Genomic DNA, 14126 nt, shown 5'->3' with positions numbered 1-14126 from the left:
GCAACTATTTCTTTAAAACCAGGGCTATACACTAATGGCAACTTCATCTATTGCTTAAGTAACAACTTAAAGGGAACTTCCCCACCCTGAAAAGTCATTTCTAACCTTTCAATTTACGTCATAAACAGATGGCATTTTAAAAGGCAACAAACATTTGCCAAAGTATTTTACATTTTACCAACATCTTCACATAAGAATGAACTATTCATTGCTCCCAACCAAAAACAATTTTAGAAAGTTGACTTGCAAGTAGGAAGAACCATTTTTTTCATTCAACAACAATGAGCATTTATAGTATGGTGGCCTAGATGCTATGCCAGGTACAAGAAACAAAATAAAAACAGCCTCTTTTTTCAATCTCTAAGAGGAGAAAAAAAAAAAAGTCTAGGGAGACATGAAGAGTGAATATCAAGAAATGTAATTTATAACTCCTTAGGGAAAAAAAAATTACACTTGGGCACATTTCAGCATGTGTAACCTTGGTGCAATTAAATTTTTATAATGAAAGTAATGGTTTCCCAAAAAGTATCTTGTGCAAATTCGCAATGAGAACTGCTTTCCATGAGTTAGCTTGATATTCCTCACATAACGTATCTGTCAATGGGATCTACTGAACACTTAATTCAGTTTTTAGGAGGAAGGAAATAACTCTAATAAAAATGACGAGATCTGTGACATAAGATGAGCTCTGCAACTTGCTATGTGACTTGAGCCAAGTCAATTTCCTTCTCTCTTGTTTCCTCCATTTGTCTTACTATCTGCCACCTACCTACATTACAAAGATGTCAGAGTAACAGAACTTTTATGATAGGACATATTGTATAAACCACTTGGAAGAAAACCTTTATATAAATTCAGAGTTCAATACCATAAATTTTAACCAAAAATGTGTCTTTTTGCGGGATCCCTGTCACTAATCACAGCTAAAGTTGTGATTTTTCAATAACTTAACAAGTACTTATTGAGCCCTTACTACGTGCCAAGGACTATTCTAAGAATTGGGGATATGGAAGTGAGCAAAATAGACAAATGCATGGAGCTTGGACGTAGTAAGAGAATACATGAAACAAAAAAAAAGTGACTGTATTGCATGTTAGACGGTGATAATTGCTACTGACAAGGATAATGCAGGAAAGGCAAATACCAAATGGCGGGGGTTGCAATTAGGTCTCTAGAGAGGGACTCCCTAAGAAGGTGATACTTACAGACCTGACGGAGGTAGGTTAACGAGATAAAGGAAGAGCACTTCAGAGGAACAGCGAGCAGAAAGGCCCTGCACTGAGCTCCCCCCCCCCCAACCAAGTAATGAAAGAACCATAAGGAAGCTTGAGATTGAAATGGACACGTGCATGTGCAGGGTAGAAAATGCGATCAGAGCTGAAGAGAAAATGGTGTTAAGACCTCGTGGGCTACTGTAAGGCCTTTGGTTTTCATTCACAGCGCAAGTCTCTCTGTAGGGTTTCAAGCAGAGAAGTGACAGGAGTGACTTTTTCAAGTTAAGTTTGAGAAGACTAAAGATTAGGCGTCTTAAGATAACTAAATCAAGCCAGAATTTACGTTTAAGAATTTAAAGTTGAGAAGAGCACCTGAAAAACCAAAGAACAGGCCACACGAGAAATCCCTAGTTGCCCACAGGATGCTGACGATGGGAACCAGCTGTGACAGCTCAACAATCATGGCTCAACAGATTTCCTGTGACGGACCCAGTCCCTGCTGGTGGGAAATGCCGTAACTCTTCAATATAAAATCACTCCGTCGGTCTAATGCACCTGAAAGACCCTTCCAGGATTTGACAGGCCACGTATTAACAACAACTGCTCTCAACCTCGCGAAGAGTGGGGGGAACCCAGTGTTGGCCCCATCTGAAAGATGTGAACACGGAGATCCGAAGCAAGAGTCTCAAAGTCAACCGAGCTGCCTGCCCCGGAGAGCGCGGTTTTTCCGAACTTCAGGGCGTCTGCGTCCCACCTCCGGCCCCGACACCGAGGCGGTGTGCAGCGGGCAAGTCCATCTTCCGCGGGTTACAGGTAGGCTCCACCCCACACGACAAATCACTGTCAGAGCCGCCGCGCCTCCCCACCCCCGGGCTCCGACTCGGCCCCCAGCTCGCTCCCCGCGGGGGGCCTGCGGGTGGGCCCGGCCTGGGGCGGGCGGTGGGGCGGTGGGGGTGGGGAGTGGGGAGAAGGCGGGTCCCAGCGGAAACTCCCGGCCTCGCCTTCCCCAGCCACGCGCTCCGGCGGACGCAGGCGCCTCCGCCCCGAGGGAGCAGGCGGCGGTGTTGCCACGGCAACGCCAGGGGACAGGGGCTGGGGGGCGCAGCTGGAAGGCCTTCCGGGGCCGGGGGCGCGGGCCGGGGGGAGGGGGCGCGCGCAGGGAGCGGCCAGCCAGCGGCTCGCTCCTTCCTAGGAACAGCCCGCCCGCCACTCCTCAATCAATGGGTTTCCCACCACCGCCGCCGCGTAGCCCCGTTCGCGCCCACCAACCCACTCACAATTCCTTAATCAGCACCATCTTCCCGGAACCCCCTCACAGCTGCCGCCGCTACCACCGCCGCCGCCGCCGCCGCTACCGCCCCTCACGGCGCCTGCGCGGCCCCGCCTCCTTGCCCCCCCCCCCCACGAACCACCGCGGCGCCTGCGCGTTCACGCCCTTCCGCCGCGACTCGTCGCGTCAGCGCGCGCGAGGGGCTGGCTCCTCCCCCGCCCCGCGCCCCACCCTGGGCTGGCGGGGCTTGCACTGAGGCTGCGCGGCTGGCTGAGCCGGCGGGAGGGAGGGGAGGTGCAGCTTCTACTGCGGCTGCGCGCGCCGGGCGCGCGGTCGCTCCGCCCCTTCTCGCGGGAGCCCCGCCCCCCGTCGAGGTCCCTCGGGGCGAGAGTGGCGCCTACGCTCTCTGGTGAGTTTTCCAGTCGGTTCCCTGGAAGCCGTTTCCCGCGAGCGAGCCGCGCTCGACTTCCTCGCGCTCCTCGTCTCCTTGAGCTCTCATTCCAGGGTCCGTGCGAGAGACTTGGGGCGGGTGGGGGAGGCCGCGTCGGGTTCCGTGGGACGGAGGCTCACCTGTGCGCGCAGCCCGGGGGCCGCTGCTCACCGGCTCGGGCCAGCCGAGGCCCCCGCGAGCGCCCGGCGCGGGAGAGGGACGTCACGGGAGGAGCGCCCGCCCCTGGCGACGAGCCCCCCCCCGGGGATGGGGGGACACGGCCTGGAGAGGGGCCTGGGTGGGAGGAGGCTCGGCAGCCGCAGGAGCACCCAGGGACCCTCCCTCCACGCACACCCAGGCTGCAGCCTGCCCGGTCCACCGGGCGGGCCTCGGGATGAGTGATGGCTGGGGGAGCCGGGGGGGGGGGGGGGACCTCGGGATGAGTGGTGGCTGGGGGAGCCGGGGGGGGGGGACCTCGGGATGAGTGGTGGCTGGGGGAGCCGGGGGGGGGGGACCTCGGGATGAGTGGTGGCTGGGGGAGCCGGGGGGGGGGGACCTCGGGATGAGTGGTGGCTGGGGGAGCCGGGGGGGGGGGACCTCGGGATGAGTGGTGGCTGGGGGAGCCGGGGGGGGGGAGGACCTCGGGATGAGTGGTGGCTGGGGGGGCGGGGGGGGGACCTCGGGATGAGTGGTGGCTGGGGGAGCCGGGGGGGGCCTCGGGATGAGTGGTGGCTGGGGGGGCGGGGGGGGGACCTCGGGATGAGTGGTGGCTGGGGGAGCCGGGGGGGGCCTCGGGATGAGTGGTGGCTGGGGGAGCCGGGGGGGGGGGGACCTCGGGATGAGTGGTGGCTGGGGGAGCCGGGGGGGGGGACCTCGGGATGAGTGGTGGCTGGGGGGGCGGGGGGGGCCTCGGGATGAGTGGTGGCTGGGGGGCCGGGGGGGGACCTCGGGATGAGTGGTGGCTGGGGGGGGCGGGGGGGGACCTCGGGATGAGTGGTGGCTGGGGGGGCCGGGGGGGGACCTCGGGATGAGTGGTGGCTGGGGGGGCGGGGGGGGGACCTCGGGATGAGTGGTGGCTGGGGGAGCGGGGGGGGGGGACCTCGGGATGAGTGGTGGCTGGGGGAGCGGGGGGGGACCTCGGGATGAGTGGTGGCTGGGGGAGCGGGGGGGGACCTCGGGATGAGTGGTGGCTGGGGGGGCGGGGGGGGACCTCGGGATGAGTGGTGGCTGGGGGGGCGGGGGGGGGGACCTCGGGATGAGTGGTGGCTGGGGGAGCGGGGGGGGACCTCGGGATGAGTGGTGGCTGGGGGGGCGGGGGGGGCCTCGGGATGAGTGGTGGCTGGGGGAGCGGGGGGGGACCTCGGGATGAGTGGTGGCTGGGGGGGCGGGGGGGGCCTCGGGATGAGTGGTGGCTGGGGGGCGGGGGGGGGACCTCGGGATGAGTGGTGGCTGGGGGGGCGGGGGGGGGACCTCGGGATGAGTGGTGGCTGGGGGGGCGGGGGGGGGACCTCGGGATGAGTGGTGGCTGGGGGAGCCGGGGGGGGGGGAGGACCTCGGGATGAATGGTGGCTGGGGGGGCGGGGGGGGGGACCTCGGGATGAGTGGTGGCTGGGGGAGCCGGGGGGGGCCTCGGGATGAGTGGTGGCTGGGGGAGCCGGGGGGGGGGGACCTCGGGATGAGTGGTGGCTGGGGGGGCGGGGGGGGGGGACCTCGGGATGAGTGGTGGCTGGGGGAGCCGGGGGGGGCCTCGGGATGAGTGGTGGCTGGGGGAGCCGGGGGGGGGGACCTCGGGATGAGTGGTGGCTGGGGGAGCCGGGGGGGGGGGGACCTCGGGATGAGTGGTGGCTGGGGGAGCCGGGGGGGGGGACCTCGGGATGAGTGGTGGCTGGGGGGGCGGGGGGGGGACCTCGGGATGAGTGGTGGCTGGGGGGGCGGGGGGGGCCTCGGGATGAGTGGTGGCTGGGGGGCCGGGGGGGGACCTCGGGATGAGTGGTGGCTGGGGGGGGCGGGGGGGGACCTCGGGATGAGTGGTGGCTGGGGGAGCGGGGGGGGGGACCTCGGGATGAGTGGTGGCTGGGGGGCCGGGGGGGGGGACCTCGGGATGAGTGGTGGCTGGGGGAGCGGGGGGGGACCTCGGGATGAGTGGTGGCTGGGGGAGCGGGGGGGGACCTCGGGATGAGTGGTGGCTGGGGGGGCGGGGGGGGCCTCGGGATGAGTGGTGGCTGGGGGGGCCGGGGGGGGAACCTCGGGATGAGTGGTGGCTGGGGGGGCGGGGGGGCCTCGGGATGAGTGGTGGCTGGGGGGGCCGGGGGGGGACCTCGGGATGAGTGGTGGCTGGGGTGGTGGGGGGGGGGACCTCGGGATGAGTGGTGGCTGGGGGGGCGGGGGGTGGCCTCGGGATGAGTGGTGGCTGGCTGGGGGGGGTGGGCTGCTTACTCGCTCACTCTGCCAGGCCCAGTTCTAGGCACCAGGGGTACATCTGGAAACAAAATCACAAAACCCTCAAGGTCCTTGACCTCCCCTGGGAACAAATCAGTTAGGGTTTGGCTTAGGGGTAAGCGCTATTCCATGAATAAGCGAAAAAGGGTTGTGGAGGGGGCAGTGTCCTCGAGGGAAGGACTGTGGAGGCCGTGCATGCTGGAGCCCGCCATTAGGATGGCCGGGTCTGAGGGGGCACTCCAGTTCGAGGAAGATAGCCTCCCAAGCCAGAATAAGCTTGGAGCATTGGAGGGATGCGGGGAGGATAGGTGTAGCTAGAACATCCTCAGTGAGGGACAAGGATAAACGGGGACTAAAGAGGTCACCAGGCCACAGTAAAGAATAAGAATTGTATTCTGAGAACTATGGGAAGCTGTTAGAAGATGGCTAGAAGAATAAACCAACGTTTAAAATGTTCGATACAGATCTGCGTGGTATATCTGGTGCTAGAACACACTTCGTGGAGTTAGGGGCTGCCTCCAAAGTAATAGAAGTGAAACATTTACCAAAACGCTAGAGATTTCCTCCTAAGGCAGTATCTGGGTATCATTTCTGTGATGTGTGAAGCACTTTGGTAGTTATTATCATGGCTACGATTCAAGGAAATGTGCCCTGTTTCAGGAGGTTAGAAGCTGGGAGCAGCTTCCATTGATTGGGCACCTGCCTTATGCCAAGTACTGTGCTAGGTAACAGAGATGCCTTATCTCATTTCATCCTTAGAGCAAGGCAATGAGATGAGCATTTTATTTTAGCAAGCTTTAGAACGGAAAGAAGATGAGGTTCCGAGAGCCAAATTAAGTGACCTGTACAAAGGTTAACTCAGCCAATTTGTTTAACAGAACCAGGCTTCAAATCTGGATTTTTAAAACTTCAGAATCTGGTCTTTCTACTACACTGACTTTTTTTTTTCTTTTTAGAAAAAAAAAAAATAGGAAGTTGGGGCTTACAATCTTTATGACAAATAATTCTCAATTATGAGAAGAAGAAGGTTATGGTAAATATAGAAGTTACTTAGAATAAAGAGAGTATGAGTTTGAATGGTATGTCCCTGTTTAGGTGTGTAATATATATATATATAGAGAGAGAGAGAGAGAGAGAGAGAAAATATTCTTTTTTTTTTTTAAAGATTTTATTTATTTACTCATGAGAGACACACACAGAGAGAGGCAGAGACACAGGCAGAGGGAGAAACAGGCTCCATGGAGGGAGACCTTGGACTCCCATCCCGGGTTTCCAGGGTCACGCCCTGAACCAAAGGCAGGCGCTCAACCGCTGAGCCACCTGGGCTGCCCTATTCTTTAAGGTCTGGAGGTAATATTAATTGCCAAACTTCTAGAAGTAGTCATTCTATGTCATCATCTCTCCTGAAATGTTATGCAGGCTGAAGATACAGCTTTGAAAACTTCGTGGATGAATTTGTGGCTGGCATGCTTTATCATTCATTTAGAAAAATTAGGATGTTGGATAAATTTCCCTGAAGTCTTACCTTAAAGTGTTTGTTAATTCCATTGTCTGCATAGCACATTTGAGTTTGCACTCAAATGTTTGTAAAATAGAGTGTGCTAGATGGAGCATAACTCTGAACCAGTATACAGTATGGATATTGTTTCCCTTTGCCATCCAAAGATTCATATTAAAACATTCTAGTGCCCCTGGTTGGCTCAGTCAGTTAAGCATCAGACTCTTGATTTAGTTCAGGTCATGATCTCAAGGTTGGCGGATGGATCCGCTTGGGATTTTCTCTCTCCCTTTGCCCCTCGTCTCCCTTCTTGCACTCTCGTGCTGTCTTAAAATAATAATAATAACATATGTAAAACATTCAATACAAACCACAAGGATAAATTTAGAAAATAACCAGTGTAGACATATTTATTGAGGGAAAAAAACATACTAGTTCAAAATTAGCAAGGTTGATAGAAAACATGAAATCTAGATATTGTGCTTTATATCTGCTTAGGAGATAAAAGTGGCAGAATGAGAGAATATTGAAGAGGACAAGAGAGCAGCAAAGACATGAGCCATTACCCCAAAATGAGAAAGAAGGACATACAAAGAAAAAGACCATTACAAATAAAAAATAAACTAATGGATTGTGTGGCGCATTCTTATTTTAAAGCTAAAGATGTTAGATTTTGCGCATTTTTCAAATAAAGACATAACTTATTAATAACTGTTTCTGGATATAGAAAAAAAACCAACATCTTTTAAGCCTGATGTTTCATTTGTTCTTTCAGCCCTCAACAAAGGTAACCTTTACACACAAGATGTACAATTGAACTTAACTAATTCTACATGCCTTATATAATCACCAATCTCATTTCTTGTATCATTCTGGAGCAAAGAGCTCATTGTAGTAATAATAATGGTAGATTTATTGAGGCAAATCAAAAGATCTCTGACCATGAGTGATATTTGGAACACATGTCCTCGTTGATAAAGTCCACCTCTGGTCAAAGAAATTCAGGTGTTCTTCAAATATAGTTCAGTTTCCCCCCCTTTTTCTTTTTTTCCTAAAGCAAACATTCTTAACCAAAGGCTTTTTGGTGGGTGTTCTCAGGGAATCTGAACTACTGAAATTATATAATTTTATGTCCATTTTTCTTTGGGAGAGATCTGTAACTTACATTTGCTTTGCTTAGTCTACATTTTGCCATCCTATTTTACCTTCTTCCCATTCTAGATTATCTTGCTTGGAACTATTTCTATGAAAACTAGAAATATTTCTAAGAATGCTTCAATTTTGTCAAGCCTTAGGGCATCAGTCATAATATTATACCATTGCTGGGGACATAGGATTGGGCTTTGCAGTAGAAAACCCTTGGCCTGAATGCAGGCTCTGCCACTTGCTGGCTATATACCTTGAGTAAATTAATCTTTCAGAAACACTATCTATACAAGGAATATCTGTAACAGATTCATGAGGAATAAAAGTTATGAAGTGTATAAAGAATTTACCTGGGGATCCCTGGGTGGCTCAGCGGTTTGACGCCTGTCTTCAGCCCAAGGCGTGATCCTGGAGTCCCGGGATCAAGTCCCGCATCCAGCTCCCTGCATAGAGCCTGCTTCTCCCTCTGCCTGTGTCTCTGCCTCTCTCTCTCTCTGTGTCTCTCATGAATAAATAAATAAAATCTTTTTTTTTAAAAAAAAGGAATTTATCTCATACACAATCTGATACATAATAGATGTTCAATGGGAATTATTTAAAAGCATATAGCTTTCAGAGAGCAGAACAGTAAATTCATGTATAATTAAATTCCTCCCATCCATTTCCCTTCATCCTTAGAGGTAGCTGCTATCATTAATCACTGTTCATCATAATGCATAAGTATGCATATATGTATTCATATATGCATGTATGTATTCATAAATGACTATAGTAACTTGCCCTTTCACCTGCAGAGCATAATGCAAATTTCTGTTCTATATCATCACCAGCATTGGGTATTTTCAGATCTTTTCATTTTTTGCTGCTTTTGTTGGTTTTAGAATGCTATCTGGTATATTCACTTGATATTTCCCGGTGGGGTGAGGATCTCCATGCTTACTCTCCATGTTTTTATTTGCTCATTTTCCTAGTTTTTTTTTTTTTCTGCTTTTGATGTATAGAAGAATATATACATAGCCATTTTGGATTTGAATTCTGTATTGATTATGCACAGTTTATATACATATTTTCTTTTTTTTAAGATTTTATTTATTCATGAGAGAGACAGAAAAGGCAGAGACACAGGCAGAGGGAGAGGCAAGCTCCATGCAGGGAGCCCGATGTGTGGCTTGTTCCTGGGTCTCCAGGATCATGCCCTGGCTGAAAGCGGCGCTAAACTGCTGAGCCACCCAGGCTACCCTATATACATTTTCTATCAGTGGATTGCTTTATTACTCTGTTTATAGTAGGGTTTCTCAGTCTCTATTGACATTTTGAATCAGATTATACTTTGTTGTAGAGACTGTTCTGTGCCTCGTAGGATGTTTAGCAGCATCCCTGACCTCTATCCACTAGATGCCAGTAGCACCTCTCCAGTCACGACAATCAAAAAATTCTCCAGACAGTGCCCAGTGTCCCCTGGCGGGGGGGGGGGGGAGGGGTGGTGGCAAAATTGCCCCTGATTGAAAACCACTGGTTTATAGTGACTCCGTTGTGTAGTTATTTATCTTTAAGAAAATTTTATCCCACAAACTTTTAAGTTTTAACCCTTACATGTAGGTATTTGATCCACTCTGAGTTGATTGTTGTATGTGCTGTTAGGTATGGTCATTCTTTTGCATGTCGACATCCAGTTTTCCGAGCTACATGTGTTGTAAAAACTGTCCTTTTCCAATTGAATGGTTGCGTACTCTTGTCAAAAATCATTTGACCATATATGCAAGGGTTTGTTTCTATGCTCACTATTCATCTATATGTCTACCTTTGTGCCAGTACTACACTATTTTGAATACTGTATTTTATAGTAAGTTTTGAAATTAGGAAGTGTGAGTCCTCCAGCTTTGTTCTTTTTCAAGGTAGTTTCAGCTATTTAGGATCCCTCTGTATGAAATTTAGGGTATATTTTTCTATTTCTGCATTGGTATCTTGATAGAGATTGTGTTGAAAGCACCTTGGGCTTTCATTTTTTATATAGGTACATGATAATTCCTTGTATAGTGCACTATAATTTCCTAACATCTCTTATCAGTAGCCACTTAGGTTGTATCCAGTAGTTTGCTATTACAAGAGTCCTGCAGTAAATAGCCTTTTACATTGCACGTGTGTAGAATAGTAACCATAAGGTAAATTCTTGAAACAAGAATTAGTCAATGATACGTACATTTGCAATTTTTACAGATTTTGCCTAAAAGTCCTCCATAAAGACTGTAACAATTTATGCTCCCACCAGCAATGTATGAGAGTAACCATTCAACTATTTGAACATATTTTCAAACATCTTTTAAAAACTTTTAATTGTAAGGACGCCTGGGTGGCTCCGTGGATGAGCATCTGCCTTTGGTTCAGAGCATGATCCCGGAATCCGGGGATCAAGTCCCACATTGGGCTCCTTGTATGGAGCTTACCTCTCCTTCGTCTGCCTCTGTGTCTCTCATAAATAAATAAATAAATAAATAAATAAATAAATAAATAAATAAATAAATAAATTAAATAAAACTTTTAATTGTAAAACATAGTACACATGCAAAAATTTTACATAAAACAAATCAATTGCCAATTAGTTGTAGAGAAAACACCACTTGTTATCTCTGCTAGATTATGAAAGAACTTTGCCAGCCATGTACCTGTTCCAGCTACAACTCCTTCCTCCCATCTTGAGTTTTATAGGAATCACTTTTTTGCTTTTGCTTATAGTTTTGTAAGCATTACAAATTCTGTTGGTTAATATTTGCTGCTTTTAATCTATATGTAATCCTATCCTGTCTCTCCCATACCCATGCAGTTTGCTCAGGACATTGGGTTATTGATCTGTAAACTTTTCTACACTCTGGATTTTGCTGCTGTCAGATCTATAGGCTTGACCAGGTTCAGTTGCAATATTTTTGGAAAACTTAACTTCATAGGTGGTAGTGTGTTCTTTCATCAGAAGAACATGTATATTTTCTCTTTATGTAATGATAGCAGCCATTACCATTATTGCTAAATACTTAGCTCCATTAATTTATTGGGGATTGCAAAATGGTGATTTTTTTATTATTATTCAATCATTTCTTGATGTGTTGGCTGGAATGCTTCTATAAAGAGAAACTGGCCATCTAGTGGCACAATTTATATAGGAAAGACAAACCTTTGATTTTTGTCCATTTTTTTAACCAGTTTTCAAAATGAGAATTTATTTTGTCCTCCTCTAAAGGTGAACAATTACTACTTAGTGTAGATTTAAACAAATTTGAAGTACTGTTTTCTATACTATTGCTATTGTTGACCACACTGTCCTATCTGTGGCCAGTTGAATCTCTTCAAGTTGTCTCTGAGTCCTGAGTGTTCCTGGTAGTCTTTGATAATTTCCTGTGTATCTGATATAATAGAATCTAGCATGAAAAGACTAATCTTGTACATTTTCTGCTGCCATTTCACCAAGAACTTTGGTTTCTTTTAGTGGCAAATAGTATTTCCAGAGCAGAATCTTGTGCTAGGAAAGTCATGGATAATGGGTTAATTGTTTTTTGGCCTTTTTGGTAGTTAAAGCTGAAAGACTTTATATTTAAATACATAGATCATGGGCAAATATATAAATTCTATAAATATAGCATGAACACTTAATATCACTATATTATGTAAATAAATTTCTACATCTAAATATGATTTATGATTTAATATTTTGTTATGAGTAGGTATTATGTATAAATGATAGAATTTTCAAGCATACAAATTATAAGTTATAAATACAAAAATAGCTTTTCAAAGATAAAATACATTATGAATTTATACTAATTCATACTAATTCAAATCCACGACTATATAGAGTTTTTACTTAAGCTCCTTTATATCTTTATCTCCTCAAAACCGAAAATCCTGGTTCCTACTAAAGAACTGATAATCTTCTATTTCTCCTTTCCCATCCTGCTTACAATTCTCTTCCACCGAATTCTATTAGTTTTCAGTTTTATTACTTGTATGATTTAAAGGAATCAATTTTTGTTACTAAATTATTTAAGTGTATATTTCAGATATACTACTTTTAAAAAATGATAGAATTTTAAAAGTTTAAAGGGCTGTGGAAATACTTGCTTCAGGATTTCCCAATTTAGAAGAGTGGTACCACTTAGAATCACCTAGGAATCTTAGTGAGCTAGAATGAAGGTGGGAAGACCGTTTATAATGTTTTATATGCATGTGTTCATTCTCTTTTTTGTTCTTCCACCCAGGAGACACTTATTGAGGCCCTCATGTATACTAGGATGCTGCTGGTACTTACTGACATAGACATAAGTAGACATTTATGAAAAAGAGTTCAGATCACCCTATTTCATTGAAGAAAATATTCATAATTATTAAAATGGATATTGAGTTTTCCCTATCTCATGCTTTATAGCAAAATGTGGCTTAAGATAACTAGTAGTAGTATGAGATGCAGGTAGTACTTTACAAAAAGGGGCAAATGATACTTAAAATTATAGCTTACAAAGTTTTATTTTTTTTTTCTGAAGAACTATGCTAGGTTGAATAACCTCCATAGTCTTGTGAATATTTGGTTGAGGCTGGTTCTGTAATTAGATCCCGGTGAGGCAACTAACACTACTGTGCTCAAAGACCTGTAATTTTTGTTGTATGCAAACATCTTTTATTTTTTTTATTTTTAGAGAGAGAGAGGAGAATGCATGGGAAGGGCAGAGGGAGAGAGAATCCCAAGCAGGCTCCACAAGCACTCAGTAGCATGGAGCCTGAGGCAGCTCCATCTCCCCACCCTGAGATCATGACCTGAGTTGAAACCAAGAGTCAATCCCTAACCAGGCACCCTTGCAAACATCTTTTAAAGACCATTTGATGGAGACCCCTGGGTAGCTTAGTGGTTGAGCATCTGCCTTCAGTTCTGGGTGTGATCCTGGTACCCGGATCAAGTCCCGCATCAGGCTTCCTGCAGGGAATCTGCTTCTCCCTCTGCCTATGTCTCTGCCTCTCACTCTGTGTCTCTCATGAATAAATAAATAAAATCTTTTTTAAAAAAAGACTATTTGATGATCATGCATATATGTGCATGTGTGCTTGCTTCCCAACTGGGCCATTTCTGTTAATGCCAACATATAATGGAAGGAAATACTGGCTTTGGAGCCAAGAAAACTCTGGCTGCACCATTTGTAATATCTGAGTCCTATTTGTAATACAGCAATGTAGTAGCCATATATAATTTGAAATGTTACATCAGATTAAGTGGAAGATTTTTTTTTTTTAAGCACATCTAGTAAACATTACTCAAAGACTGGATTTCCACTCATTAGCCGCCATATCTGAAGATATGTTCTTTTTTAAAATATTTTTTGAAAGATTTTATTTTAGAGAAAGCACATGTGAGCATGTGGTGGGTGGTGAAGGGGAGAGGGAGAAAGAATCTTAAGCAGGCTCCACACTCAGTGCAGAGACCTGCATGGGGTTCAATCTTGTAACCCTGAGATCATGACTTGAACAGAAATCAAGAGTCAGATACTTAACCAACTGAGCCACCTAGAGTCCTCTGAAGAGATTTCTTAATTATTCCCACTTCCTCTACCTTCTATCTAGGATTTCCTTTGTTTTTTTCATTATTTTCTTTTCCATTTACATAGATATTATGTAATCCATTTCACCTTAATCTCATGATTGAACTGTTGTTATAGTGTGTATTTGTATAGTGTAGACAAGTATTTGTTTTACGTTAAACAATTCCCTGTAAAATTCTTCTGACATGAAGAATAATATAGAATAATATAATGAATATTCTTGTGCCTACCAGCTAATGAAGAAATCATTGCCAATAAAGTTGAAGCCCTCATTTATACCTGTATGATTGAATCTCCCTCTCTTTATATCTTGCCTTCTACCCAAAGAATCATCATCCTAAATTATTGTAGATTAAGCCATTAGTGTATTATTTCAAAAATAATATACTTCTCTATCCAGAAATGATACATATATTCTAAAAGGTTTAAAGCTGCACATTTTATATTTGGGTTATTAATCCATGGGGACTTACTTTTTGAGTATGGTATGAAGTATAGAGATCCAATATTTTTCCCGTCACATGGATAACAATCTTAGCATAATTTACTTGAA

At 46.8% G+C, this 14126-nt stretch overlaps 1 protein-coding gene and 1 long non-coding RNA gene across 3 annotated transcripts in view; one reads left to right on the top strand and one right to left on the bottom strand.

Annotated features, from left to right (window-relative positions):
- The window catches only part of PITPNB (phosphatidylinositol transfer protein beta), a 64611-nt gene extending 62045 nt beyond the window's left edge, over positions 1 to 2566 (bottom strand). For both annotated transcript variants that reach the window (XM_055322354.1, XM_055322353.1), the window contains exon 1: positions 2492 to 2566. In XM_055322354.1, coding sequence (XP_055178329.1) covers positions 2492 to 2511 — 20 coding nt within the window. In that variant the 5' untranslated portion in view covers positions 2512 to 2566. The remainder of the gene's footprint in view (positions 1 to 2491) is intronic.
- A 272-nt stretch (positions 2567 to 2838) lies between these two features.
- The window catches only part of LOC129507723 (uncharacterized), a 56611-nt gene continuing 45323 nt past the window's right edge, over positions 2839 to 14126 (top strand). The window contains exon 1 of the long non-coding RNA XR_008664065.1: positions 2839 to 2893. This is a non-coding gene — a long non-coding RNA (uncharacterized LOC129507723). The remainder of the gene's footprint in view (positions 2894 to 14126) is intronic.

This window comes from Nyctereutes procyonoides, unplaced genomic scaffold (genome assembly GCF_905146905.1).
Source record: "Nyctereutes procyonoides isolate TBG_1078 unplaced genomic scaffold, NYPRO_anot_genome, whole genome shotgun sequence".
NCBI classification, from domain to species: Eukaryota; Metazoa; Chordata; class Mammalia; order Carnivora; family Canidae; genus Nyctereutes; species Nyctereutes procyonoides.
Note: the sequence above shows the minus strand (reverse complement) of the source record. Positions and strands in the feature narration are given on the sequence as shown.